The sequence below is a fragment of the Microcaecilia unicolor genome, chromosome 10, assembly GCF_901765095.1.
Source record: "Microcaecilia unicolor chromosome 10, aMicUni1.1, whole genome shotgun sequence".
Classification (NCBI taxonomy): Eukaryota; Metazoa; Chordata; class Amphibia; order Gymnophiona; family Siphonopidae; genus Microcaecilia; species Microcaecilia unicolor.
Window position 1 is genome coordinate 53,951,788 of NC_044040.1, and position 27,951 is coordinate 53,979,738.

Below are 27,951 nucleotides of genomic sequence, written 5' to 3' on the forward strand. Positions count from 1 at the left end.
TTAAAATACTAAAGGAATAATTTTTCAAGTTTCAAGTCTATCTTTATTTGATATACCAACCATCAAATCAATATCTAAAAGGTTGACAATGGTGCTGTAAAAATACAATAAATAATGAACAATTAATCATGAACATTTTTTCCAACAAACTGAAAGAATCAATAAAAAATAAGGAAAGGAGGGATCAGGGAGCCAAGGAAAAGATTGAAAGCCAGTGCTGCTGGATCACAAATGGAACTTCCCCAGCCCTCCATCACTTGCTCACACAGTAAGTGGTTGTATTATTGCTAAGTAAGAGTTAGGAACCAAAATGTGCCATTTATTTATTTATTGCATTTGTATCCCACATTTTCCCACCTTTTTGCAGGCTCAATGTGGCTTACAATGTATCGTTATTGGTAGATAGTAGGTTGGGATAAACAGTTATTGTTACATAAAGGATATTATAATTGAGATGTAGGCATTAGATATAAGTAGAATACAATACTGAAAGTAGGTAATGTGGGGAAGTCATAGAAAATAGCGTAATAGATATTTAAACAAGCAGATGTGAGCAAAACAATGCTGATAATAGGTGGAGTGGCGATGTATTACATTTATAGTTGCTGATCTTATTGGTATGCCTTGTTGAATAGGTGGGTCTTCAGGGATTTGCGGAAGCTAGTTAGTTCATAAGTAGTTTTTAAGTTGCTCGGCAATGCATTCCATGACTGTGTACTCAGGTAAGAAAAGTTTGATGCATGCATTAGTTTGTATTTTAGACCTTTACAACTGGGGAAGCGAAGATTTAGGAATGTGCTGCATGATGTTCTAGCGTTCCTGGGTGGCAGGTCTACCAGATCTGACATGTAGGCTGGGGTATTTCCGTGAATGATTTTATGAACCAGAGAACATACCTTGAACTCTATGTATTCTTTGAGTGGGGGCCAGTGCAATTTTTCTCTTAGGGGTTTGGCACTCTCATATTTTGTTTTTCCGTATATGAGTCTAGCTGCAGTGTTCTGGGCGGTTTGTAGTTTCTTGATGATTTGTTCTTTACAGCCAATGTAGAGCGCATTGCAGTAATCTAGATGGCTGAGCACTAATGATTGCACTAGTTTACGAAAGATGGTCCTTGGGAAGAAGGGTCTTATCCTTTTTAATTTCCACATTGAATAGAACATCTTTTTAGTTGTATTTTTCACGTGATTTTCAAGTGTAAGATGTCGATTGATGGTGACTCCAAGAATTTTTAAGGTGTCCGATACGGGAAGGGATAGTTTTGGTGTATTTATGATGGCGAATTTGCTTGTGTTATGTTGTGAGGTGAGCATAAGGCATTAAGTTTCAGTTGAAATGCTTCCGCCCAGGAATGCATGGTATGGAAGCCTTGATTGATGTCGTTTGTGATTTCCATTAGATCATGTTTAAACGGGATGTAGATCGTTACGTCATCTGCGTATTTGTATGGATTGAGGCTTTGATTGGATAGTAATTTGGCCAAGGGTGTCATCATTAGGTTGAAGAGAGTCGGTGAGAGGGGGGATCCATGGGGAACTCCACATTCAGGTGTCCATGTGTCTGAGGTGATCGAGTTAGATATCACTTGGTAGGATCGTGTGGTTAGGAAGCCTTTGAACCACTTGAGTATGTTGCCTCCAATTCCAAAGTATTCAAGGATGTGTAGTAATATTCCACGATCAACCATATCGAAAGCGCTGGACATGTCGAATTGTAGAAGAAGTATGTTATAACCAGTTGCGATCAGTTGTTTAAATTTAGTCATGAGAGTTACTAATACTGTTTCGGTGCCGTGGTTAGCCCTCAATCCTGATTGGGAATTGTGTAATATGGAGAATTTATTCAAGTAGTTGGTGAGTTGATTGGTCACCATTCCTTCCGTTAATTTGGTTATCAGAGGAATGGATGCTACTGGGCGGTAGTTGGTTTGATCACTTGCGCTTTTCTTTGCATCTTTGGGTATTGGGGTGAGTAAGATATTTCCTTTATCCTTTGGGAAGAGTCCGTTTTGTAGCATATAGTTCAGGTGTTCTGTGAGGTCTGCTGTGAATTGTTGAGGGGCAGACTGTATTAGGTTGTTAGGGCATATGTCTAATTTGCAGTGAGACTTGGCGAATCTTTTGAGCTTTTGGGAGATGTTGTCCTCCAACAGCGTCTCAAAGTTGGTCCAGGTTCTGTCCGCTGGGTATTCGCCAAGGTTTGGGTCTAGACAGTCAAGGAGTTCTGCGTAGTTTGTGGTATTGACAGGTGTCAAGAGGCGTAATTTTGTGATTTTCTCATTAAAGTATTTGGCAAGGTTGCCTGCTGCTGGCTTGTCTGTATTGTTTGAAGTTACCGGTGTGGTATCTAGTAATTTGTTCATGAGTTGGAAGAGTTTGTGTGTGTCCTTGTAGTCTGGTCCAATTTTAGTTTTATAGTATATTCTTTTAGTTTGTCTTATGGTGTATTTATATGTTCTTTGTAGTTGCTTCCAAGCAGTGAATGTGGAGTCGTCTTTCTTTTTGTTCCATGCTCATTCCAACCTTCTAACTTGTGTTTTTAGCTGTTTTAGTTCTTCGTTGTACCATGGTATTGAGTTCTTTCTGTCATGGCCATGTCTCACTGAAATTCACAGATAGACAGTTAGAAGGCATTTAACCAGCCAGATGCTGATCCTGTCTGGTTAAATGCTTTTGAATATCGGTGGGGCAGGACTTTAGAGTGAGCACAGATATTGAGTACACATTTAAGTCTAGGAAAAAATGAAGATACTTACCTGTAGCAGGTATTCTCTGAGGACAGCAGGCTGGACATCATCACGCATGGGTCGTCGTCCACGACGGCCCAGGAGCTCCGGAATTTTAAAGAAAAAATTTGAAAGCTTCTAGAAGCAGCGCGACGAGAGCGGGGACAATGCACCGCACATGTGCGAGTGACTTCCCGCCCGCGACGCCCGCGCACTTCCCTCAGTTATATAACAAGCAAGAAAAAGAGAACAACTCCAAAGGGGAGGAGGGAGGGTTGTGATGATGTCCAGCCTGCTGTCCTCGGAGAATACCTGTTACAGGTAAGTATCTTCATTTTCTCCGAGGACAAGCAGGCTGGACATCATCACGCATGGGGTATCCCTAGCACCCAGGTTCACTCAAAACAATGAACAATGGTCAATTGGGCCTCGCAACGGCAAGGACATAACTGAAATTGACCTAAAAACAAACACAACTAAGTGAGAGTGCAGCCTGGAACAGAATAAAAATGGGCCTAGGAGGGTGGAGTTGGATTCTAAACCCCAAACAGATTCTGTAACACCGACTGTCCAAACCGACTGTCGCGTCGGGTATCCTGTTGCAGGCAGTATTGAGATGTGAATGTGTGGACTGATGACCAGGTTGCAGCCTTGCAAATCTCTTCAATAGAAGCTGACTTAGATGAGCCACTGACGCAGCCATGGCTCTGACATTATGAGCCGTGACATGGCCCTCCAAAGTCAACCCAGCTTGGGCGTAAGTGAAGGAAATGCAATCTGCTAGCCAATTGGTGTGTTTTCCGATGGCAACCCCCATCCTGTTGGGATCAAAAGAAACAAATAACTGGGCGGACTGTCTATAGGGCTTCGTCCGCTCCACATAAAAGGCCAATGCTCTCTTACAGTCCAAGGTATGCAACTTGTCCTCACCAGGGCGGGTATGTGGATGGGGAAAAAATGTTGGCAAGACAATTGACTAGTTCAGATGGAACTCTGACACCACCTTCGGCAGGAACTTAGGATGAGTGCGGAAAACTACCCTGTTATGATGAAATGTAATGTAGGGAGCATGAACTACCAGGGCTTGGAGCTCACTGACTCCACGAGCTGAATTAACAGCCACCAAGAAAATGACCTTCCAGGTCAAGTACTTCAGATGGCAGGAATTCAGTGGCTCAAAAGGAGGTTTCATCAGCTGGGTGAGAACGACGTTGAGATCCCATGACACTGGTGGAGGTTTGACAGGGGGCTTTGACAAAAGCAAACCTCTCATGAAGCGAACAACTAAAGGCTGTCCAGAGATAGGCTGACCTTCTACACGGTGATGATAAGCACTGATTGCACTAAGGTGAACTCTTACTGAGTTAGTCTTAAAGACCAGACTCCGATAAGTGTAGAAGGTACTCAAGCAGGGTCCGTGTAGAACAAGAGAAAGGGTCTAGGGCCTTGCTATCACACCAGATGGCAAACCTCCTTCATTTAAACCCATAACTCCTTTTTGTGGAATCTTTCCTGGAAGCAAGCAAGACTCGGGAGACACCCTCTGAAAAACCTAAAGAGGCAACTTCTACGCTCTCAACATCCAGGCCGTGAGAGCCAGAGACTGGAGGTTGGGATGCAGAAGCGACCCCTCGTTCTGAGTGATGAGGGTCGGAAAACAGTCCAATCTCCACGGTTCTTCGGAGGACAAGTCCAGAAGAAGAGGGAACCAAATCTGACGAGGCCAAAAGGGCGCTATCAGAATCATGGTTCTATGGTCTTGCCTGAGTTTCAGCAGAGTCTTCCCCACCAAAGGAATGGGAGGATAAGCATACAGGAGACCCGTCCCCCAATGAAGGAGAAAGGCATCTGATGCTAGCCTGCCATGGGCCTGGAGCCTGGAACAGAATTGAGGAACTTCCACCGAGGGGGTGCCCCACGCTCGGAAGATCTTGGGGACCACGTCCATGTTCAGAGACCATTCGTGAGGTTGCATGATCCTGTTCAACCTTACACCTGCCAGATATGTGGCTTGGAGAAGCATACCGTGCTGAGTCGCCCAAAGCCACATCCTGACGGCTTCCTGACACAGATTGTTGGTGTAATACATTGCAACCTGATTGTCTGAATTAGGATAACTTGGTTGGACAGCCGATCTCTGAAAGTCTTTAGAGCATTCCAGACCGCTCGCAATTCCAAGAGGTTGATCTGGAGATGCGTTTCCTGGAAGGACCAAACTCCTTGAGTGTGAAGCCCATCCACATGAGCTCCCCACCCCAGGAGGGATGCATCCGTCATCAGCACTTTTTGCGGCTGAGGAATTTGGAATGGGTGTTCCAAGGTCAGATTGGAGCGAATGGTCCACCAGTGAAGGGAATTGCAAAATTCGGTGGAACGTTGGATGACATCCTCTAGATCCCCCGCAGCTTGACACCACTGGGAAGCTAGGGTCCACTGAGCCAATCTCATGTGTAGACGTGCCATGGGTGTCACATGAACTGTTGAGGCCATGTGGCCCAGAAGTCTCAACATCTGCTGAACTGTGATCTGTTGGGATGCTCGAGCTGAGGACACGAGAACTAGGAGGTTGTCCACCCGTGCCTGGGGAAGATAAGCTTGAGACGTCTGCGTGTTCAACAGAGCTCCTATGAATTCCAATTTCTGTACGGGAACTAGGTAGGACTTGGGATAGTTGATGACAAACCCCAGTAGTTCGAGCAATTGAATAGTAATCTGCATGGATCGTAGAGCTCCTGCCTTCGAGGTGCTCTTCACCAGCCAATTGTCGAGATAGTGGAACATATGTACTCCCAGTCTGCGTAGCGATGCTGCGACCACTGCCAAGCACTTTGTGAAGACTCTGGGTGCAGAGGCGAGACCAAAGGACAGCACGCAGTACTGAAAGTGCTGAGTTCCCAGACAAAATCAAAGGTACTGCCTGTGAGTGGGGAGCACCGAAATGTGAGTGTAGGCATCCTTTAAGTCCAGAGAGCATAGCCAATCGTGTTCCTGAATCATTGGAAGAAGGGTGCCCAGGGAAAGCATCCTGAACTTTTCTCGGACCAGGTATTTGTTCAGGGCCCTTAGGTCTAGGATGGGGCGCATCCCCCCTGTTTTCTTTTCTACAAGGAAGTACCTGGAATAGAATCCCAGCCCTTCTTGCCTGGGTGGAACAGGCTCGACCGCATTGGCACTGAGAAGGGCGGAGAGTTCCTCTGCAAGTACCTGCTTGTGGCGGGAACTGAAAGATTGAGCTCCCAGAGGACAATTTGGAGGCTTTGATTCCAGATTGAGGGCGTATCCGGCCCTTTTACAAAATGATGGTAGGGATAGCGCTGGCTTGGCACACGGTGATTCAGCCCTTCTTCCGGGCTCCCGGGGGGGGGGGAGAGGGGCTGGTGGTAGTTCCGACTTCTGCCACGCACCAATTCCAGCGCTAGAACCAGGGCCGATCAAACCCGGTAAGCAGGGTAAGCACTGCAGGAGGGTGCATGCCTTCAAGGGCGTCACTTTGTAAGCAATCAACCTCTGCTGAGTATCTAATCTCTGCTGCTCATCTCAGTCTGGCTCCAAAGCTGTCAGCTCTCTGTCCCGTCCCCTCCCCCCTCCCAAGCAGAGAAATACCCTCCTTGTGTTTGTCAGAGGATGTCACTGGCTCTGAAATAACTTGTGGGAGCTCAGCTAACCTCTGTCCTCTGCCCAGAGGGCTCAGACAGAGACAGCACAGCAGAGCCTGGACCCTTGTTTTGTCAGAGACTGCTGTTTAGTGCTGCACCTGACCCACCCTTTTCCACCCCCACCCCCAACACAGCTACTCACAGGACAGGAGGGCTAGATGCCTGCTTTCAATTTCTAACCATCACCTATCTCTCATTTCCACTTCAGTAACTCCTGTTAGTCTGTCCAACTCAGATTGTAGAATATGTTAGTTTATGCTGATTAAGTCTGTCCTAGCTAGATCCTAAACTGTGCTCGATGGGAAGGCTATTGTGCTGCATGCAGAGTCTAACTTCTTAGGATTTCAGATTAATTTTTGAAGAATTTGAAGAGGGGCTATCTCTGTTCTACATGTGTGACTGCAAGGGCAAGTGTCTGAATAGGGATCTGTTTGTTAGATTCTGAAATTTTGATAACACATTGTTTTTCAGAGTTGGCAAGACTGTCTGTTCTCCTAATTCCTGGTCTGTGTGCTAAGTTATTTTTCTTCTATACTGGTGTAATATTTTCAATGTGATGCCATGGCTGGTAAAAAGGGTGTGTCTACTGTGGGGGCGGAGCCATAGTTATCCCGCCTCTGGATGGGTAGGGGCACCGAATAATAGACTGCAGGAGGGTGCTAGAAACCCTAGGGCCGGCCCTGGCTAGAACATATTTTTTAATTTTCTAGCACCAGGGGTATGCCCAGTTACCGCAAGGCTACCACCAGAGACCCTACCGCCTCCTAAATAGGAGGCAGCAAGGGCTCCCCTAGGAAATGGTTGCAAGGCAAGTATTTAACTTACCGCATGGCCATTTCTTTTTATAAAAGAAAAAAAGCCTTTTATTGGTGGTGGGAAGAGAGACCTTGGCACATGGCAAACCTGTGTGCCAGTGCCACCGCAGAGCCCCTTTTACCGCTATTTGGTAAAAGGGGCCCAATGTGACATATTCTTTTCACATTTTTTTGTTTTAGCTGTACTTTCCAAGTGTAGTTTACTATTCAATTTCACCTGTGTTTATCTAATTTTTTAGCAGTGCTCTTAGAAAGAGAAAAGCAGTTCAGTCTATTTGCACAAGGATATCTTTTCATTATTGCATTTCTTAAACCATTCAAATAAAGGTGTCACCTGTAATTCATCATACTTCGTCCTAGCCAGGCTTGGAAAAGGGCAACTAGAATAAGGAAACCAAATCCAGAAAATGCAGAGGGTCCTAACAGGTCCCACAGTAACCCCATCAGCAGCAGCACTTGCAATGGTGCGATCCATACAAAGTGAGCCAGTGCCAGACCCTGTAAATTAACAAATGCAAAGAAATTACATTTTAAAAATAAGTTTGGCAGTATGCGGACAGAGAAACATGAAATTCAGAAAGAATACTGCATGATATGTAAGCAAATTGTATAATTAACTTTGAGCAAAGCAGACTACTAGAAGAGGTTTTGTGTTTTTAACACATAGAACATTTGATGTTAATTATGATGAGGCCATGGCAATGTGTGTCCACATTCCACACTTAAACTTTGGTTTTTCCAAAGTACAAAGTTCAGTCTGCAATTATCCCTGACTCTCTACAGGTAATACAGTACAGTACATTGTTCAGGCAATCCAGAGAGAGTGCCTGTACATTCAAAAGAGTATTGCATGGAGGATGAATTCATAAAAAGCTTTTGAAGTTATTTACTTAGTATAGTTCAATGTGGTAAAGAAAAGATTAACTGCTGTATACTTCATGTTGCTAAAAACAGTGCAGTCCAAACATTTGTTATTGCTCAGAGTGGTTTATTTTTCAATATATCAGAAGAGTAGAGAAGAATCCTAATTAATACCAATATACATTTTTAGGAATTTACTGCAACAGAGAATCACTGTTGTGCTTGAAATTCTACAACTTGTGATCAAGGCTGGTGGTAAACATGCTAGGGCCCTAGGCAGAAACTTGGAAGATAGAGCTGTGGTTAGGGGGTGGAAACCATGGTAACTTCCCTGGGCCCCAATGCTACAGGGGGCCCCAAGCCTGTCTCAAACTCAAGGAGGTATGGTGTGAAGGTGGCATAGGGGCTCCATCACCAATTTTTGCCCTGGGCCCCTATATGTCTAGCAGCAGCCCTGTTGGGAGGCAGTCCCAAAGCCCACCAGCAGGCTGCATCTCCTTCAACTTTAAGGAAAAATTAATTCTTACCTGATAATTTTCTTTCCATTAGTCCCAACAGATCAATCCAGAGATTTGTGGGTTGTGTCCTTCTACCAGCAGGTGGAGATAGAACCTACGAGGTTTGCTATATGTGGACCTATGCAGCCAAGTAAACCTCAGTATGAACGAAACCAAAGCAGTGGAATGGAAACAATAGAAAACTCTCCTGACATTGCCAGACCTAATGCCCAAAGTACTTCCACCACTTCTAACTTTATTTCTTTTTATTATTTAATCAAACCAAGGAACAATCAGAACAACAAAATCCGAAAAACTAACCAACCGAAACAACCCCGCAGACAGTAAATCCAGGGGGGGGGGGGGGCCTCTGGATTGATCTGTTGGGACCAATGGAAAGAAAATTATCAGGTAAGAATTAATTTTTCCATCCATAGCGTCCCACAGATCAATCCAGAGACTTGTGGGATGTACTCAAGCAGTCCTCAAGTAGGGCAGGACACCCCCAACCTGGCAGAAATCACCAACAATCCAAACATCGCATCTTGTCAAGCTGCCACATCTACCCGATAATGACGAGTAAACGTATGGACCGAAGCCCATGTAGCGGCTCTGCAGATATCTTCCAGAGAAACGAAATGGGACTCTGCATAGGAGAATGCCTGAGCTCACATAGAGTGAGCACGAATTTGCACAGGGGCTTGCTTGCCCAAAGCCACGTAGGCCGAAGTGATGGCCTCCCGCACCCAACGGGCTATGGTGGCCTTGGAAGCCATATGCCCCTTCTTACTGCCTCCAAAAAGGATGAAGAGATGGTCCGAAAGACGAAATTCATTGGTCACCCCCAAATCCCTAAGAAGAGCCCGTCTCACGCCAAGGCAGCGAACAGCCCGGAATTGCTCAGAGTAATCTTCCCGGCAAATGCAGGGACTGCCCCAAGTGGAAACGAGAAACCACTTTGGGCAAAAACGAAAGAACTGTCCTAATTGAAACCCCCGCCTCCATAAAACGCAGGAAGGGGTCTCTGCAAGAAAGAGCCTTCAACTCTGAAATTCTCTGAGCTGAAGTAATGGCTACTAGGAAAATCGCCTTCAACGTGAGATCCTTAACCATAATCCCAGATAAGGTGTTCGAAAGGAGGACGCTGAAGCGCTTTGAGAACTAGATTAAGGTTCCAGGATGGCAGAACCAGCACGTGCGGAGGACGCAACCAATTTACGCCCCTCAAAAAACGAACCACATCCGGGTGGGAGGCGATGGACGCCCCCTGAAGTCGGCCTCTAAAGCATGCCAGCGCTGCCATCTGCGCCTTAAGAGAACTCAACGAGATTCCTGTGCACCCTCATGAAGAAATGCGAGTATAACCGATACCGAAGCCGCTGACAATCCTGAACTCGCACACCACGAGTCAAAAGTACGCCATACCCTAGCATCAGCTATCGAGGTAGATATTTTCCGAGCCGTAAGACCAAAGGGGGAGGGATCCTCCATCATGACTGGTCCCTGCAGCAAGAGACCGTCCTGCACCTGGAGCCAGAGAGGACGATCGAACAGGAGCCTGACCATATCTGCATACCAGGGACATCTGGGCCAATCCGGTGCCACCAGGATCACTCAACCGGGATGACTGGTATGCGAGTCAGTAACCTGTCCACCATTGACGACGGAGGAAAGGCATAGAGCAGGCCCCTGGGCCAAGGTTGTAGAAGAGCATCGATGCCTTCTGAGCCCAGCTCTCTTCCCCTGCTGAAGAAACTGGAAACCTTCGCATTGAATGCGGTGGCCAATAAATCCATCACCGGTATCCCCCAATGGGCCGCTATCCGATCGAAAGCCAGAGGGGAAAGTGTCCACTCCCCCGGCTCCAACTGGTGGCGACTGAGAAAGTCCGCTTGCACATTCTGTGACCCCCGCTATATGAGCCGTCGTCAAGAGAGAATGATGAGACTCCCAATGGCAGATCAGAGCCGCTTCGCACACCAGTGGTGCACTCCTGGTGCCCTCTGATGGTTCACGTATGCGACCACCGTCACATTGTCCGAGAGAACCCGAACCGGGCAACCACGGAGAAGAGACAGAAACTCTTGAAGGGCCAGACGAATCGCCCGCAACTCCAAGCGGTTGATGAACCAAGATGCCTCCGTCGAGGTCCAAATGCCCTGGGCCATCTGTTGGAGGCAATGAGCCCCCCAGTCAGACAGTAACGCATCCGTAGTCACAGTGTTCCATTCCGGGGTTGCCAGAGGAATGCCCAATACGAGATTCTTTTAAATGAACCACCAGTGCACGATAATGTGCAGACAGGCCCGACCATGGCACCCGAACCTCGTAACCCTCCGAGAGCGGAGACCATCGGCTCAGAAGGTGCCACTACAGGGTGAGCATGTGAGCTCTGGCCCACTTTATGATGTCCAAGGTGAAGGCCATGGAGCCAAGAACTTGTACATAGTCCCAAGCACGTGGGTTCGGAGTCTGGAACAGAGTTTGCAACTGACCCTGTAACAGCTGTGAAGAGAAACTAACCCTGTTCGGGTATCGAAGCACACTCCCAAGTATTCCAGCATCTGGGAGGGCGTAAGGCTGAACTTTGGGAAGTTGATCACCCAACCAAGCGATTGAAGCAACCCGACCACTTTGTCGGTGGCCAGCTGACTCTCCCCGAAAGAAGACGCCCGCACCAGCCAGTCGTCTAGCTAAGGATGGACCTGAATCCCTTCCTTCCTGAGATACGACGAGAACCTTGGAAAAGGTCTGAGGCGCTGTGGCGAGGCGCTGTGGCTAGGCCGAAGGGCATTGCTTTGAATTGAAAATGACGACCGAGCACTGCAAAGCGAAGAAAACACCTGTGGGGAGGCCAAATTGGAATGTGTAAATAGGCCTCTTTGAGATCAAGAGACGTCAAAAACTCCCCTGGCTGCACTGCTGCGATCACTGAGTGGAGGGTTTCCATGCGGAAATGCCGAACCCATAAGGACTTGTTGACACCCTTGAGATCTAGGATGGGTCGCCAAGAACTGCCCTTTTTTGGCACCACAAAATAAATGGAGCATCGACCGCACCCTCTTTCTGTTGGGGATAGAGGCTGGATGGCACCAAGTCGCTGTAAGTTGAGGAGGGTGTGACGAACCACCCGTACCTTGGCGGGAGATTTGCAAGGAGATTTCAGAAAAAAGTCTACTATCAGACGAGCCAATTCTTTTTTTTTCTTTTTTTTTTTTTAAGTATTTATTTATAATTCAATTATACATCTTTTCAAAGAAGCATAAAGAGAAACAATCCAAGACAAAATTTAACAATTAAGGAAATAAAAATTTTAGACTTTTACATATTCCGGGTATATTCTCAATCTATCATACAGTGCCCATATGGGATCCTAAACTTTAACATTAACATTCTCAGCCTCTTTAGCTATCAAGAAATCCTCAAGTTGTTTTGGTTCCATAAACTGGTAATTGTTCTGTAAGTAAATAAAATGGCAAATACAAGGAAATTTGAGGGTAAACGTTGCCCCCAGATTTAAAGTTCTTTGACGTAGTGCTAAAAATGCCTTACGTCTATATTGAGTATCTCTAGCGAGATCCGGAAAAATCCTAACTTTGAAGCCAAAAAACAACGAGTCTAAATGCTTAAAAAATAACTTTAATACCATCTCTCTATCTATCTCAAGAGCAAATGTCACCAGTGCTGTTGTCCTCTGTGTAACCACTTCCAGGGACGATTCAAGAAAAGATGTCATGTTCATTCCTCCATCCACAACAACTTGGTCACTTCCAGATTTAGATGGTACTGGAGTCTGGAGATAAATTACCCTTGTTATGGGTGGTAGAGATTCCTCATGCATCCCTAGAACTTCCCGCAAATATTTTTTACCATTTCAATAGCAGAAATAACTGGGGATCTGGGGAAATTGACAAGCCACAAGTTAAGTCTTCTCTGCTGGTTTTCAAGATATTCCATCTTCTTTTTAATAAAATTGCTGTCCTTAATTGTGGCTTTATTCAAGTTCTCCAGTTTTTGAGTTTTATCCTCAAGCAATTTTATATCAGACATCTGTCGGGCATTAATTTGTTCCTGAGTCAATAGAGTTTCTGACAATATTTTTATTTCACCAGCGTTTTTTTTAGCAAAACTGATTGAAGCGAAGAGTGCATTGAAAAAGTTAGGTCCCGTGGAGGGGCATAATTGAACGAAAACGTCTATCTCCATGGGCGTTTATCTCCGAGAACGGGTCCATGAAGGGGCGGACCGAACCGTATTTTCGAAAAAAATAGACGTCCATGTTTTATTCGACAATTTGTGAGCTGGGCGTTTTTGTTTTTCAGTGATAATGGAAAATGAAAGCGCCCAGCTCAAAAACGAATAAATCCAAGGCATTTGTTAGTGGGAGGGGCCAGGATTCGTAGTGCACTGGTCCTCCTCACATGCCAGGACACCAACCGGGCACCCTAGGGGGCACTTTTACAAAAACAAAAAAAAGGTAAAAGAGCTCCCATGTGCATAGCACCCTTCCCTTGTGTGTTGAGCCCCCCCAAATCCCCCTCAAAACCCACTGCCCACAAGTCTACACCATTACTATAGCCCTAAGGGGTGAAGGGGGGCACCTACATGCAGGTACAGTGGGTTTGGGGGGGTTGGACGACTAAGCATTAAGCAGCACAATTGTAACAGGTAGGGGGGGATGGGCCTGGGTCCACCTGCCTGAAGTCCACTGCACCCCCTAACAACTGCTCCAGGGACCTGCATACTGCTGCCAGGGAGGTGGGTATGACATTTGAGGGTGAAAATAAAAAGTTGTGAAACATCATGTTTTGTGGTGGGAGGGGGTTAGTGACCACTGGGGGAGTCAGGAGAGGTCATCCCCGATTCCCTCTGGTGGTAATCTGGTCATTTAGGGCACTTTTTGGGGCCTTATTCGTGAAAAAACAGGGTCCAGGAAAAGTGCCCTAAATTCTAGCTACAAACGCATACTTTTTTTCCATTATCAGCGAAAGGCGCCCATCTCTCCTCGGCCGATAACCACGCCCCAGTTCCACCTTCGCCACGCCTCCAACATGCCCCCGTCAACTTTGTACGCTTCCACGATGGAGTGCAGTTGAAAACGTCCAAAATCGGCTTTCCATTATACCGATTTATTCGTTTTTGTGAGATAAACGTCTATCTCCCGATTTGGGTCGAAATCTAGGCGTTTTTCTCTTTCAATTATAAGGTGGATAGTGACTCAATAGTTACTACGGCTGGTTTCACCACACCGATATTAAACTCAGGAGAGGGGGCGTTGGAGATCTGTTTTAAGGCATCTCTCATTACTGGGGAAAATGTTTTTACAATCTGTCCTACCAGAATTCCTTCGCCTCACCGCAATCGGCTGGGCTCCTTTCTCCGGGGGTCCTCTCCTTTTCAGGCATAGGGCCCTGCGAATCACTAACCGATCGCGAACTTCCTGGTTGTGGTGGTGCCGCACGGGTGTCAGGGCTCAGAGAAGCCCCGTCTTCACTGGTGGCCGAATAGTTGGAAGCTAGGCCGATAGTAGGAGAAGATGTCGCCCGGGGACCCAGCGAAACTCCGAAGCTTTCTAACGTCTTCTGCCTCAAGAGGAGGGTACCGGTGGGGGTCACAGGAGCCTTCCTCACTTTTCCCCGCTGCTTCCCCATAACAAAAGGGGAGAATTCGGACACCTCACTCGGTTCCGCGTGGGTTAGTCTCAGAGCACGTCTGGGGTAGCGTCTTAGTTCTGCGCCTTCTTGGATCCCCCCCAGACAAGCCAATTCTAACTTGTAGCCATCTTTTGATAACCTCCAAGACCCATTTGTCAGATATTACCATGGTCTACTCCATCAGGAATAGGGACAGTCTGCCCCCAACAACTGGCTGGATATGGAGCAAGGCCCCATCACTGGGCGGACCTGGCCGTGGGCTGGTTTCTGTTACCGGAAAGGAAGGCCCACCTGTCACCTCGAAAGGGCTGAGGTCTCTGAGAAGACCTTGCTCTCTGAAAAGAGGCCCCGAGACCTGGACGGTAACACCGTGTATCCCTAAACAGGTCTAGGTCTCGCCTCCGGGAGGCACTGGCCCTTAGAGTCACCGAGGTCCTTCACAATCTGTTCTAGGTCTGTCCCAAAGAAAAGCTTTCCCCTAAAAGGAAGCCTCGCTAATCGTGACAGAGGCCACATCTGCAGCCCAATGCCGCAACCACAGCCAGTGGCGCACGGTGACCATTAGGGAAACTTCCTTCGCCGAAGCCCTCAAAAGATCAAAAAGAAGATCCGCAAGGAAGGCTAAACCAGACTCTAAGACCGGCAAAACAGCCACGAGTTCTTCCGCAAAGGAGGTTTTTTGTACCCATGATAAGCATGCCCGCGCCGCATAGGAGCCACAAACTGAGGCCTGCAGGGAAAGGGCTGCTACTTCAAAGGACAGCTTCAAACAAGTCTCCAACTTACGATTCTGATGGTCCTTGAGTGCCGTGCCACCCTCAACAGGGAGAGTGGTTTTCTTAGTAACCGCTGTGATTAAGGAATCCACCATAGGGACCTTGAGCAAGTCTAAGTCAGCAGCAGGCAGCGCGTAAAGACGCGACATAGCTCTAGCAACCTTAAGCCCACTGTCCGGCGTATCCCACTGCGCCGAAATAAGGATCTTCATGGCCTCATGCACATGAAAGGAACGAGGTGGGCATTTGGTGCCAGACATAATGGAGGGCACTGGACCCGTTCCCCCTGACGATTCAGGGGATGAAATGGCCAAAACCTCAACAGCCCGAACAATCAGGGAGGGAAGCTCTTCCCTGACAAAAAGGCGGGCAGCTGTCGGATCATCCTCCTCCTCAGAGGGCAGGGTAACCTCATCTGCCAAATCCAATGATTCTGAGGGAGAGCCCGGAGACAAAACAGGGCCATCTGTGTCAGATAGCTCCTCGGGATCAAAAATCTCCACCCGGGGACATTTTGACAGGAAAGACTGAGAGGCTGCCGCAACCGAAGTTTGTTAAGGAAGAGACGGGGCTGCCTGAAGAAAAGATCCTGACTTCTTCAGAAGAAAGGCATTGTGCATTAATAAAACAAAATCTGGGGAAAAAGGAACTCAAAGGGACTCCCCTGCTCCCTCTACACCGCTTCCCTCCATCGGAGCCTGTGCCACAGAAGCGTGCTGCGACTCTTGCCTATCTACTGCCATGTGCAGAGCGGGTCATGCCTGAGAGGAAAAAAATGGCACCTGCTGACGTGCTGCACTAACTGCCCCGAGGAAACCGCTGAAACTATCCCCTGCTCTTCCGACTCACCGGACGCCTGAGGGGAACCCCCATCGTGCTGAACACCCGCTGTGGGCTGACGGCGGCAGGACTGACACTCCCCTGACGCTGTTCGACGGCCCCCACACCGGGAGCAGCACTTAGCCACCTGAGAAGGCACTGACATGCTCCACAAACGCCTGCCCCAAAACTGACTTGGCAGACCTAGTTCCTCCGTATGATTAAACAAAAACAAAGACACTTACCTTTTTTTTTCAGGAGAGAAAAGAAACACCCGAACAGGCCAACAGCCCCGGGCAACGGAGGAAAGGTAGGGGGAGACCGGGAGGGACCTGGCACCACCAGGTGTACACCACAAGCTGCAAACAGCCACTCAACCCCTGTCTGTGCTAAACTAGACCCAAAGGACACCAGTAGCCAGTTCAAACCAGAGCTGCACATAGTTGTCCCTCCACCTGCTAGATAGTGAGAATACATACTGAGGTTTACTTGGCTGCACAGGCCCACATATAGCAAACCTCAGAGGTTCTCTCTATCTCCACCTGCTGGTAGAGGGACACAACCCACAAGTCTCTGGATTGATCTGTGGGACGCTATGGAAGCAGGCTTAGGGGCTCCCTGTAGCATTGGAGCCCAGAATATTTGCCCTGTTTGCACACCCTTAGCATTGGCCCTACCTCCCAAGTTTCACCCCTGATTGAGACTCCAACAGAATCACAATGATCACAAAGCAACATCAAAATCAATAGCAGCAGCAAACAAATAAAGCACTGCAAAGCAATTAATATAAGAGCTCTTTTTACTACAAAGAAAAAAACAACCCTATGATTCTAAGAACATATAATAAGTTGGTTTCACACATCCACCTTTTGAGAGGTCCTGTGCTATTATAGGAGCCTAGCTTCCACTGTTTAACATCACTTTGCATTCCTAAGAGTATCAGTACAGCAGTCCCATATGGAGACATCTACACAAGGCCAAACTGTACAGTAACCTTCTCTCTCCCACTCTTCAAGATCTCAGTAAGTCTTAATTTCTTCAGGCTACACGCTCTTGTAGGGTTAGCCCTGCTTTCAGTATACAGTCTGAGGTTTACCCCCAAATTCTATATTGTGCCTTAATTTCCGCATGGAAATCGAAACATATTCTATAACAATGCGTGTAACTTAATTGGTAAACTAGCTAATCAGTGCTGTCAATTGGATGTTAACAAGCAATCAGCATTAACAGGCATTAATTATGATTTATGCACAAAACTCGCTAAGCATATTCTGCAATGTGGTGTGTGTAAATTCCAAGTTGCACAGTTCAAAAGGAAACATACTGATGGGCACGAAATGGGCATTTCTAAAAATCTATGCGTATTATTATAGAATACACCCACTCTGTACCTAATATAGGCATTGGGATTTACGCCAAGTAAAACATGGCCTAAATGGATGCAACCAAATTTGGTTGCATAAAGAGGCACTCAGCATATTCTATATACCGTGCATAAATTTAAACCTATTCTATAAAATTTAGGCATATTTTAGAGAATATACCTAGACACACTTTTTGACAGTGGGGATTTTTCTGGCGCCATATATAGAATCTTGCCCTTAGTGAATTAAGCATAATTGGTCTCAATATGTAGCAATTCCATTGTTATAAAATTTATGAGAAAGAAGCCCACTAATACTGTGGGGCCCTTTTACTAAGCCGCGGTAGGCTCTATGCGCGTGCAGTGTGCTCCAAAATGAGACTACCACCAGGCAGCGTGCCCTCATGATGGTAATTTCAGATTTGGTGCGTACCAATAATGCCTGGATAAATTATTTATTTCCTCCTACGCGTGCCGGTTCTGGCAGTAATTGGCACTTGGCGCGTGAACATTTACTGCTATATCAATAGGTGTTGTTAAGGGCTCAGGCCGGTTTGGGGCGCGCGCTGGTTTCATTTTTACTGCAGGCCCTTTTCCCGTCCCAAATAAAATATGGCCCAGCACATGCCCAATAAACGCGCCTACACTACCACAGGCCACTTTCTTTATTTTGTTTTCTTTGATAGTTTTTATTTATGAAGTAATTTTTCATTATTTTTCAATGTGGGGCTGAAGCCATATATTTTCATTTTCTTGCTTTTACACACATAACTATCCTGCTTAAATCGAATAGTTCAGAAGATAATACGTAATCAAACAAAGCAAACACATAAGCAATAGTTGTAGCAAGGGGTAAAAGCCTTAAAAATCAGAGGTATAATAAGTGCAAATATATGGCAGAGACTTGGAAGGAAACAGAGGGGGTCTTTTATTAAAGCTTAGCTCGAGTTCTGCAGCAGGGCCCATAGGAATAAAATGGGCTCTGCAGCAGATAACTCGAGCTAAGCTTTAGTAAAGATCCTCAGAGACACAAAAGTTTAATCTTAACTCAAATTTATTAGGAAGTTGACTTCAAAATCTTGAATCATGCAGAGCTAGGTCATAAGGGCACAATTACTAGTACACATGTAGGAGTAAAGTTTATTGGCCTTGAATTGTGAGCTAGTAAATTTAAGTGTAATAAGGGAGCATGAAGGATGGAAAAAAGTTAGATAGTATTCCTTAACTGCAGTCATATCATGAAAGAAAATTAATAATAGTTTTGAATATTTTCTTTCATTACACTTTACAGCCCACTGACTTCTTGCTATCACCTGATTCTGACTATGCTAACTGTACTATTTTGAGTCATATGAATTTTCATAATAATCCACACCTATCTGAATGATCTGTAGAATGGACTAAAGAAACAGACCTACCTCATCAAATTTGTTCAGGTTGTTAGAAAGGAGACTTACAAGCTGCCCAGTGCTTATTTTATCAAGGACTCTACTTGACAGTTTAAGGATCTGTAAAAAAATAAACAAAACAGCAAGTAAGTTCCTTTTAATCAGCCTGCAACTTTCTCAAATAATTGATGCAAGCATTAAAAAAACATAACTTAAATCAATAACTAAAATTATACTGTTATGGAGTGTATAGGAACTGCCACTACCCGTTAAGCATACTCCCTCAAAGGGACACTTCAAGAGGCCTACCTCTAGAGAACTCAGCAGTGAGAGGAAAAGGTCCATAGCTAGACAGGCCAGGGAAGACAGGAACAGCACTCCACTGTAAGCTTTCACAACTTAGAAAAAGGTTTTCACTGGAACTGTGAGATTCCTGACCTTTGTGGCCAAGCCAGAAATAATTTAATACTGACTTCAAGCTGGTGCACACTGATTGTGGAGCTGGCAGGATCCAGTCTCTCGTGAAGACTGTAACTGATTTGCAAGAGGCTTTATTCTTACTATTAAATTACCACACTTGTGAAGAGAATAGGCGTATATTTCTTTGAACACACCAATAAAAAGTTTTGTTTTAGTTTTACAGTATTTTGTAGTTTGGCTGTGTCTAGAGAGACTCCATGCCCCAACCCCACTAACACTATCATAGACACCCAGTTGATAGAGAGTTGATAAAATGTAATGAAAAGTGAGATCAAAAAGATTTTCAAAGCAGACTTCAGAGACTTTGACTTTTTTTTATTACAAAATATCTGTACTATGGAAAACTTTAGATTATTACATGCAAACCTGAATTTTACCATTAACTAGACTCATTTCTGCTTTCAACTGTAATTTTTATTATGTGTTATACAATCCACACTAACTTTTCTCCAAGATCAAAATGACAAATCAAAAATACAGATATAGCAAAATATTAATCATTAGATGGTAGAAAGTTTCTATGCAACTAGATGTCTAAAAAAAATCAAGTATACCCAAATATAAACATTAGACCACTTTTTGTATTGTTTTTCTGTTAATATCCCTTTGAAAGATGTCTACCGTATGATTATTTCTAATACAAATGTATCAAAATTTTTTGTATTACAGATTTTCTAAAAACAAGAAGAAAATTACCTTTTTATAAATTAAGCTGAACATGGCTATTCTCATTTGCATTCCTATATGGTGAAGCCCAAATATGGCAGGATGTAATAGCAGCATCCTCACTAGGAAAAGGAGGCACAATCCAATAGCAAGATAATACGCAATGGATCGTTCAAGTCTGTTGTCCGGGTCATAGGAAGCTATAATTCTTCCCAACAAAAGAGGCTGTACTGCTTTGGTAACTTCCTAGAGAAAGAGAGACAAGAAGTATTTGGAAGCATCCACTTGCTCAGGTGCTACACAGGTTAGAAAGCAACAGTGTAAATACATTCAGGTTCCACAGAAAATCTAAAACAGGAGGGATCCCATTTCTATGAAAGCAAGCATACACAACAAAGCCCTTAAAAAGTAGTCCAGCATCATTTAAAATACCAATTGTGTGTAATTTTTGTTGAGTAGAAACTAGAGAACACAAAAAAGGTCATAGATTTGATATACTGTCTTTCTGTGGTACAACCAAAGGGATTTACATTTATTATAAGCAGGGTACTTGGGACTGTGCCATTTTTTCTGAATTACCTGCACCTAAGATAAATAGATACATACAGGTCAATATTCAAAGGGACTTAGCTGTTTAGCATTAACTGCTAAATATACAAGCCTCCAATCCATAAACTTTTGATATCATTATACAAATAGTGCAGTCGGAAATTTCCTCTAAACAGCTAGGTATATACTATCTGGATAATGCAGAGGCAGAGCAACTGTGAAACAAGGGTGTTTTGCCTACCTATCCATATAGAGGTAATATTATAAGGAGCTGCATAGATTTAGGGAACAAAATGTAAATATTCTAGCCATTTATGCACATAGGTGAACATATATTTGCATAAACAATAATAATCCAGTATGTGCATATCTTCATAGAAGTGGTAGAGGCAAAAATGGTGATGAAAAAGGCAAGAAGATGAAAACAATGAATTGAGTTTGCCTGAACAGAGAGGCACTTCAGTTTAAAATAACAGTAGAATGACTTCTTTGCACTTCCTAAAAGAAGGGGAGTAACCCATTGAACACAAAACCCTAAATGAAGATATTGGGGAGGGGGTACCCTGCATGCAGCACCAGTTAGAACGTTGATCACCTTCCTAGGATGCTAGATGACACATTTTGGTTTTTATCTATCATCATAAGAACATACATTTGCTTCCCCATGTCTGTCTCAACTGCAGACTATGGACTTTTCCTCCAGGAACTTCTCCAAACCTTTTTAAAAACCCAGATATGCTAACCACTGTTACTATATCCTCTGGCAAAAGTTCCAGAGCTTAACTATTCATTGAGTGAAAAAATATTTCCTCCTATTTGTTTTTAAAGTACTTCCATGTAACGTCCTTGAGTGTCCCCTAGTCTTTATACTTTTGGAATGAGTAAAAAATCGATTTATTTCTACTTGTTCTATACCACTCAGGATTTTGTAGACTTCAATCATATCTCCCCTCATCCATCTCTTTTCCAAGCTCAAGAGCCCTAACCTCTTTAGCCTTTCTTCATACGAGTGGAGTTCCATCCCCTTTATCATACTGGTCGCTCTTCTTTGAACCTTTTCTAAATCTGCTATATCTTTTTTGAGATATGGCGAAACTGAACGCAGTACTCAAAGTGAGATCGCACCATGGAGCAATACAGAGGCATTATAGTATTTTCAATCTTATTCACCATCCCATTCCTAATAATTTCTAGCATCATGCTTGCTTTTTGGCCGCCTCTACACATTGAGCAAAAGATTTCAAATCTATTATGCTACTATGCAAGAAACTACATACATAAGTGGATTTATTCGACATAGCTTGTGATATAGGAATCATAATATTATTTGCTCTACAAAACAATCTGATTTCCTGGAGGAAAAATCCGTGGAGGGGCATAATCGAACGGCACAGGCCATCTTCAGGACCAGCGCCATAAGTGAGCAGAGCCAAGCATGTTTTCAAAATACGCTTGGCGCCGGCCAAATCGCTCGCCGGGTTTAAAGAAGGATCACCAGGTTTATATGAGATGGCCGGCTTTGTTTTTCAGTCATAATGGAAACCAGGCCCGGCCATCTCAAACCTGGCAAAATGCAAGGCATTTAGCCATGGGAGAAGCCAGCATTTGTAGTGCACTGGCCCCCCTCACATGCCAGGACACCAACCAGGCACCCTAGGGGGCACTTAAAAATTAAAAAAAAAAATAGCTTCCAGGTGCATAGCACCCTTACCTTGTGTGCTGAGCCCCCCAAATCCCCCCACAAAACCTACTAGCCACAACTCTATACCATAGCCCTAAGGGGTGAAGGGGGGCACCTACATGTGGGTACAGTGGGTTTTGGAGGGCTCTACATTAACCACCACAAGTGGAACAGGTAGGGGGGGATGGGCCTAGGTCCACCTGCCTGAAGTGTACTGCATGCACCCACTAAAAACTGCTCCAGGGACCTGCATACTGCTGCCAAGGAGCTGGGTATGACATTTCAGGCTGGCATACAGGCTGGCAAAAAAAGTTTTAGTTTTTGTTTTTTGGGTGGGAGGGGGTTGGTGACCACTGGGGGAGTAAGAGGAGGTGATCCCCGCATCCCTCCGGTGGTCATCTGGTCAGTTGGGGCACTTTTTCCAAACTTGTTCCTAAAAATAAATGGACCAAGTCCAGCTGGCAAAATGCTCATTTGAGCCGGCCTCTTTTTTTCCATTATAAGACGAAGCCGGCCATCTCGTGCCCACGCCCCCGCCCCTCGTCCCGCCTTCACTACCCTACCAACATGCCCCCTTGAAGGTTGGCCGGCGCCGTGACGAAACAGCAGTTGAAGCCGGCCAAAATCGGCTTTCGATAATATCGATTTGGCCGGGATCAGGCGATCACCGGCGATCTCCCGATTTGTGTCAGAAGATCGCTGGCGATCCCTTTCGAAAATAAGCCTGATAGTCTGTTATTGAGACAGACATGGGGGAAGACACTGCTTCCCTTGGGACTGGTAGCATGGAATATTGCTACTATTTGGGTTTCTGCCAGATACTTGTCACCTGGATTAGCCACTGTTAGATACAGGATACTGGGCTAGATGGACCATTGGTCTGACCCAGTATGGCTATTCTTATGTTCATATTAATGGCATTTGCAAACTATTTATGTATTTTAAAAACAATGCAACTGTTTTTTCAGAACCTAAGCATTCATTTTAAACATTTACCATGTTTTGTCATATCATTTGAACCTGAAATTACAGGAAAAAATTCTAAATTTGAGTGTTTTTTGTGTATGATCAATAGTATGCACTAAATCAATAGAATTCACTAACAACAGTGCATGCTCCTTAACCATAGTGAGTGCAACTGATGAAAATGCTCCCCAAAAACAAAAACTAAATAAAACTCAAAATCCTGTAAATGATGAATACCTAACTCACTCTGTCTCCTCCACCTTAACTAAGTATTTCTCTTTTCCGGAATTGGTGATCACCATTACGGAACATGTAAGCCACATTGAGCCTGCAAATAGGTGGGAAAATGTGGGATACAAATGCTACAAATAAATAAATATGGGAAATAGGAATGTTCATTCATTTGAAATGACACGGGAAAGAGTACGCACTATTTACAACATTGTTCCTGAATTGAAAAAAAACCCCAAAAAACATTGTTTTCCAAAAATGAAACAAATTTCCTATAAAGAACCAGGGAAACTAAAACATTTTTTTTGGCCTGTACACCTTTATACATTAGTTCTAACATCTTTGATTTGATTCCTGGAATAAAAGATTTTATTAATCAGGCCCCTCTTTGTAATATATTTCAACCTTTATATCTTATTGTGCAGAAAAGCCTGGTATAGAAAAATGACCTTAATATTATAAGGGTACATTTTGAAAGGCTTAGACATCTTGCTTCTTTTGTAAAAATAATATTAACCCATCTAAAACACTTATTTCCTGCTGCTTGAATTTTTGGCCACCATCAACAGAAAATATGTGCATTCTTTTGGACACACAGAAGTGTGTTAGGAAAAGGGAGGAGAGGGAATGGGATTTGATATACCACTTTTCTGTGGTTACAATCAAAGCGATTTACATATTATATACAGGTACTTATTTTGTACCTAGCGCATTTTTAACGCGCCTACGATTAATGTGCGCATTAACCATGTAGGCGCCTATAGGGATATCACAGGTGCATACATGGTTAACGCACATACATGGTTAACATGCATTAAAAATGCTAACGTGCCTATAACGTGGTTTAGTAAACAGAGCCCTAAGTGACTTGCCCAGAGTCACAAGTAGCTGCAGTTGAAATTGAACCCAGTTCCCCAGGTTCTCAGGCACTGCATTAGCCATTGTTCATACATGAATTTCTAAAAAATATATATATGCATATTATAGACCATTAATACACGTAGGCTATCATAGCAACATTGTAAATGTCGGCACATAAACACCTGCATGGTCCATCCAGCCTGCCCATCAAGGTGACTAGAATCTGGCACTCTGTACAGGTTCCACTTCTTCATGATTAAATACGGGTATACTTTATCTCCATCTCTCCCTGACAATATTGGGACACAGACTATTGTCTAATCTGGATTCCTGTATGTCTGAGAAACAACGCTGTCTGGACCTGATTGAATCTTGGGTTACTCATCATAAATTAAGACTGAACAAAGGTAAAATCCAATTTTTATGGATAGGCCCAACTGACATGCTGGAGAGCAATTATTTTTTATCATTAGGACCTAGTAAGTATCAGTTACAACTTAACTCTCAGGTACTAGGAATAGAGACTGATAATTTATTACAAATGAAGAAAATCAGGTTAACAAATTAGTAAAAACATTCCTTTGTAATACTGAAAAAAAAATGAGAACGTTTAGAACATTTTTTAATCAAAATGTGTTTGTATTGATGATACAGTCGGTGCTTTTAGCACAGTTTGCCTACTGTAATGTAGTATATAGGGTACTCAAAATCCCTTATTAGTAAGTTACAACAAGTTCAGAATGCAACCGTTTGTATGATATACAATATTTATAAATGTGTATCAATTTCACCTTATCATCTAGGATTTCACTGGCTTCCAATCAAGGCAAGAGTGCATTTTTTTCCATATCTCTTTATTAGTTTTTATAGTAAAGATAACAGGTCCAAACAATGTTGAACAAGGGGATAATAATTAGTTATAAAGAGATGCATTTAGATCCATAAGAAGTTAAGGTGGTAATGATGCAATAAATTCTTCAAACAGTGCCTAAGTCTTTTTAAAGCTGGGAAGGTGATAGGTTTTGAAGGCTGCATTTTCTTCATATCATTTAATAGTGCAAAGGTGACTCCACCATTCGTGGAAATTTAGAGGTGAGTAGTTCTTCCAATCCAGGATTATCAGGTCAACTGCTAGAGCTAACATGGAATTAAACATTTGTGATGTTGCAAGACTGCAATTTAAGTTATGCACTATAATTTTAAAAATTTTATGGGGGTTTTCCAGCCATAGTGGCAAGTTTTTTTCAACCTTTAAATATGAATCTGCTTCACCATACAAGTTACCAGATGTTACTTACCACCTCTTTTACAAAGCTGCGCTAGCAGCTGCCAGTGTGGTAATGCCATGTCAGCATTACTGCGCTGCTTTGTAAAAAGGGGGGATTAGTTTCCCCAGTGTCCATGAAGTAACCTCAATGAAAGTGTCTCGGTCCTCTCTGATTTACCAGTTTCTTTAAGATCAATGTATGACTATCTTCTGTTTAAAAGGTTATTTAAAAATTTTTTATTCTGAAAATTTGATAATGTGATCTTGTTCTTGAGTTACTGTAATTCCTGGAGTATGCTTCAGAATCTTCTATGTATCCCGCATTACACTTCTAGTATATGCGGATTATAAACCATATTGTAATGTAAAAGAAGTCTGCCCACCACTGGTCCTGGTTCCCAACTACTGGAGTTGCCATCGAAGTCCACTACAACCATGATCCTGATATATATATTTTTTTGCCATTTACAGGACCCAGACCATAGAAGTCTGCCCAGCATTGGTCTTACATCCCAACCTCTGAAGCTGCCATCAAAACTAACTCCAGTTATGAGGTCATTTAAATATTGCTTTAATTGAAATCTATCCTTTTTCTATATAGTGTCCCTCTGTGTTTACATCATGCTTCTTGAATTCTGTTACTATTTCTGCCTTCACAACCTCTTGCAGGAGGGTATTCCAGGCATCTACTACCCTTTCTGTGAAAAAGTATTTCTTGACGTTGCTCCTAAGTCTCCCGCCCTACAACCTCAGCTTATGACCTCTAGTTCTGCTTCCCTGTCTCTGAAAAAGACTAGTTTGCATATTAACACCTTTTAAATATGTTTAAATATGTAAGGGTATGGCCATTCTTCATCCTCAATATCCAAAATATCAGAAGAAAGTGAACTCCAGGGACTGTCAAGATCAAGGAAGAAGCAGAGATGGCCAAGATGGAACCCAGATAACAACAGAAGTCGCACTAGGTATTACAAAGATGATTTATTTAATGTGCCATTTTGAACACAGGATCACCTGGGGATCACTTCTGCCCAATCATGAAGCACCTGGAAATCCCTAGAACAGCAGTTCACAAACCTGGTCCTAGAGGCACCCCAGACAGTCAGATTTTCAGTATATCCACAATGCAGTGGAGGCAGTGCATGCAAATCTCTGTCATGAATATTCATTGTCGGTATCCTGAAAACCTAACTGGCTGGGGTGCCTCCAGGACCAGGTTTGGGAACCACTGCCCTAGAAATTGCTGAGAAAGATAGGAATGGCAGGATTTGATGTATAGATGTTGGGGGCTGGGGGATACAATGTATGGGGATCAGCAGGGGTTGAGTTTTTTGTTTTGTTTTGTTTAGTTTTGTTTTCATTTACACAGCCTGGCTAGGGACTCACTATCTCACTGTTGCTGTGGTCAGGAATGTGTGATGTTCCAGGCTACAACAACACAAATTTATATTAACTGTGTAAGTTACTAATCTGTGGTATCGCGGTAAATATCATTACAGTAAAATGTATTTTACTACAGCTTTGTTAACTACCCCCTGAACTGGAAGTAAACAGAAGCTTGGTGAAAAATATAGAGAATCCCAATGTTTTAACATAGGATCTAGAAACAGGAGGTTACAGTAGAAAAAGCACACCTCGCCAAAATCTGAAAGTTGCTTGGCCAGACCGTCCAGATACCACAGATTTGATTGTTTCAGAATCATGCAAGTATGCCTCAGTTTCATTAATGTTATTTGCTTTCACTTCTGAGTTCTGACTCATTGTGAAGAGGCCTTTAATATGCAGTAAAGTACAAGGTTCTGTCAGCAGTTTCCTGAACTCCAGAAACATTGTTTTCTTCCTTTGCTTCTGTTCCACAGCTGCAATCATTCCATAAGACAGCTCCACACAGACCTTTTGGATAAGCTGCCAGCTGGCCAGTAATACACAAGGAAAGAAGAATCATATCAGATTCTGAATGGGACACCTGTTTTATGTGCTGGCACTAGCAGATTAAGTGCAATTTTGCATCAACATAACAAACGTCAAACTAAGGATCTCACTGTGAAAAGACTGTTTTGAGTAAGACAACAGCTATGTTTACTGGCAAAGCTAGGAACGTGTAAAGCTTTTTTCTTTTAGGTAATGCCCATAGCTTAGTGATCATGCCAGCTTTACGAGACAAGCAAGGCAACAGCCCAGGGTGTTAGTACAACAGGAAGGCCTTTCTTGGTGAAGCAGAGAGAGGTCTGGGAGGTAGAATTTCAGGGTGCTTGACACTGACTGGGCATACTTATTAGATGCACTTTTAAGAGTGTGTGAAAAGATCCTGATCCTATTTAAGAGTGTATAATAAGAAACAGAGGGGTCAATAGGCAGCATGAGTTAACCAGGTGGGAACAGCTCCTATCCAGTTAACTCGAATACTTCGAGCTGGAGTTAACCAGTTAGTGGCTGACCACCACAGGCTGAATATCACCTGCAAAGAAAGTATCCAAGTAAAATAAACCTAAAATTGGAAACAGGACTGCAAGAAAATTCAAGAATACAAGTTCCTGCCAAAGAGTTTATGCTACTGATAAAGTTAAATGAAAAATTAAAAAAAAAAACTGTCCATATTGCTAATTCTAGAATACCAGATCCAGAGAAATAATTTGTCATACATGTAGATGCATCAAAGTTGTCCTAAAAAAGGCACAAGGTAACATGCTCTATTC

At 43.8% G+C, this 27,951-nt stretch overlaps 1 protein-coding gene across 1 annotated transcript in view; it reads right to left on the minus strand.

Moving 5' to 3' along the window:
* Positions 1 to 27,951, minus strand: part of CFTR (CF transmembrane conductance regulator) — a 442,294-nt gene that overhangs the window by 338,125 nt on the left and 76,218 nt on the right. Inside the window, exons 4-6 of the mRNA XM_030216424.1 lie at positions 19,731 to 19,946; positions 18,585 to 18,674; positions 7,531 to 7,694 (exon numbers count right to left, since the gene is read on the minus strand). Coding sequence (XP_030072284.1) covers positions 7,531 to 7,694; positions 18,585 to 18,674; positions 19,731 to 19,946 — 470 coding nt within the window. The remainder of the gene's footprint in view (positions 1 to 7,530; positions 7,695 to 18,584; positions 18,675 to 19,730; positions 19,947 to 27,951) is intronic.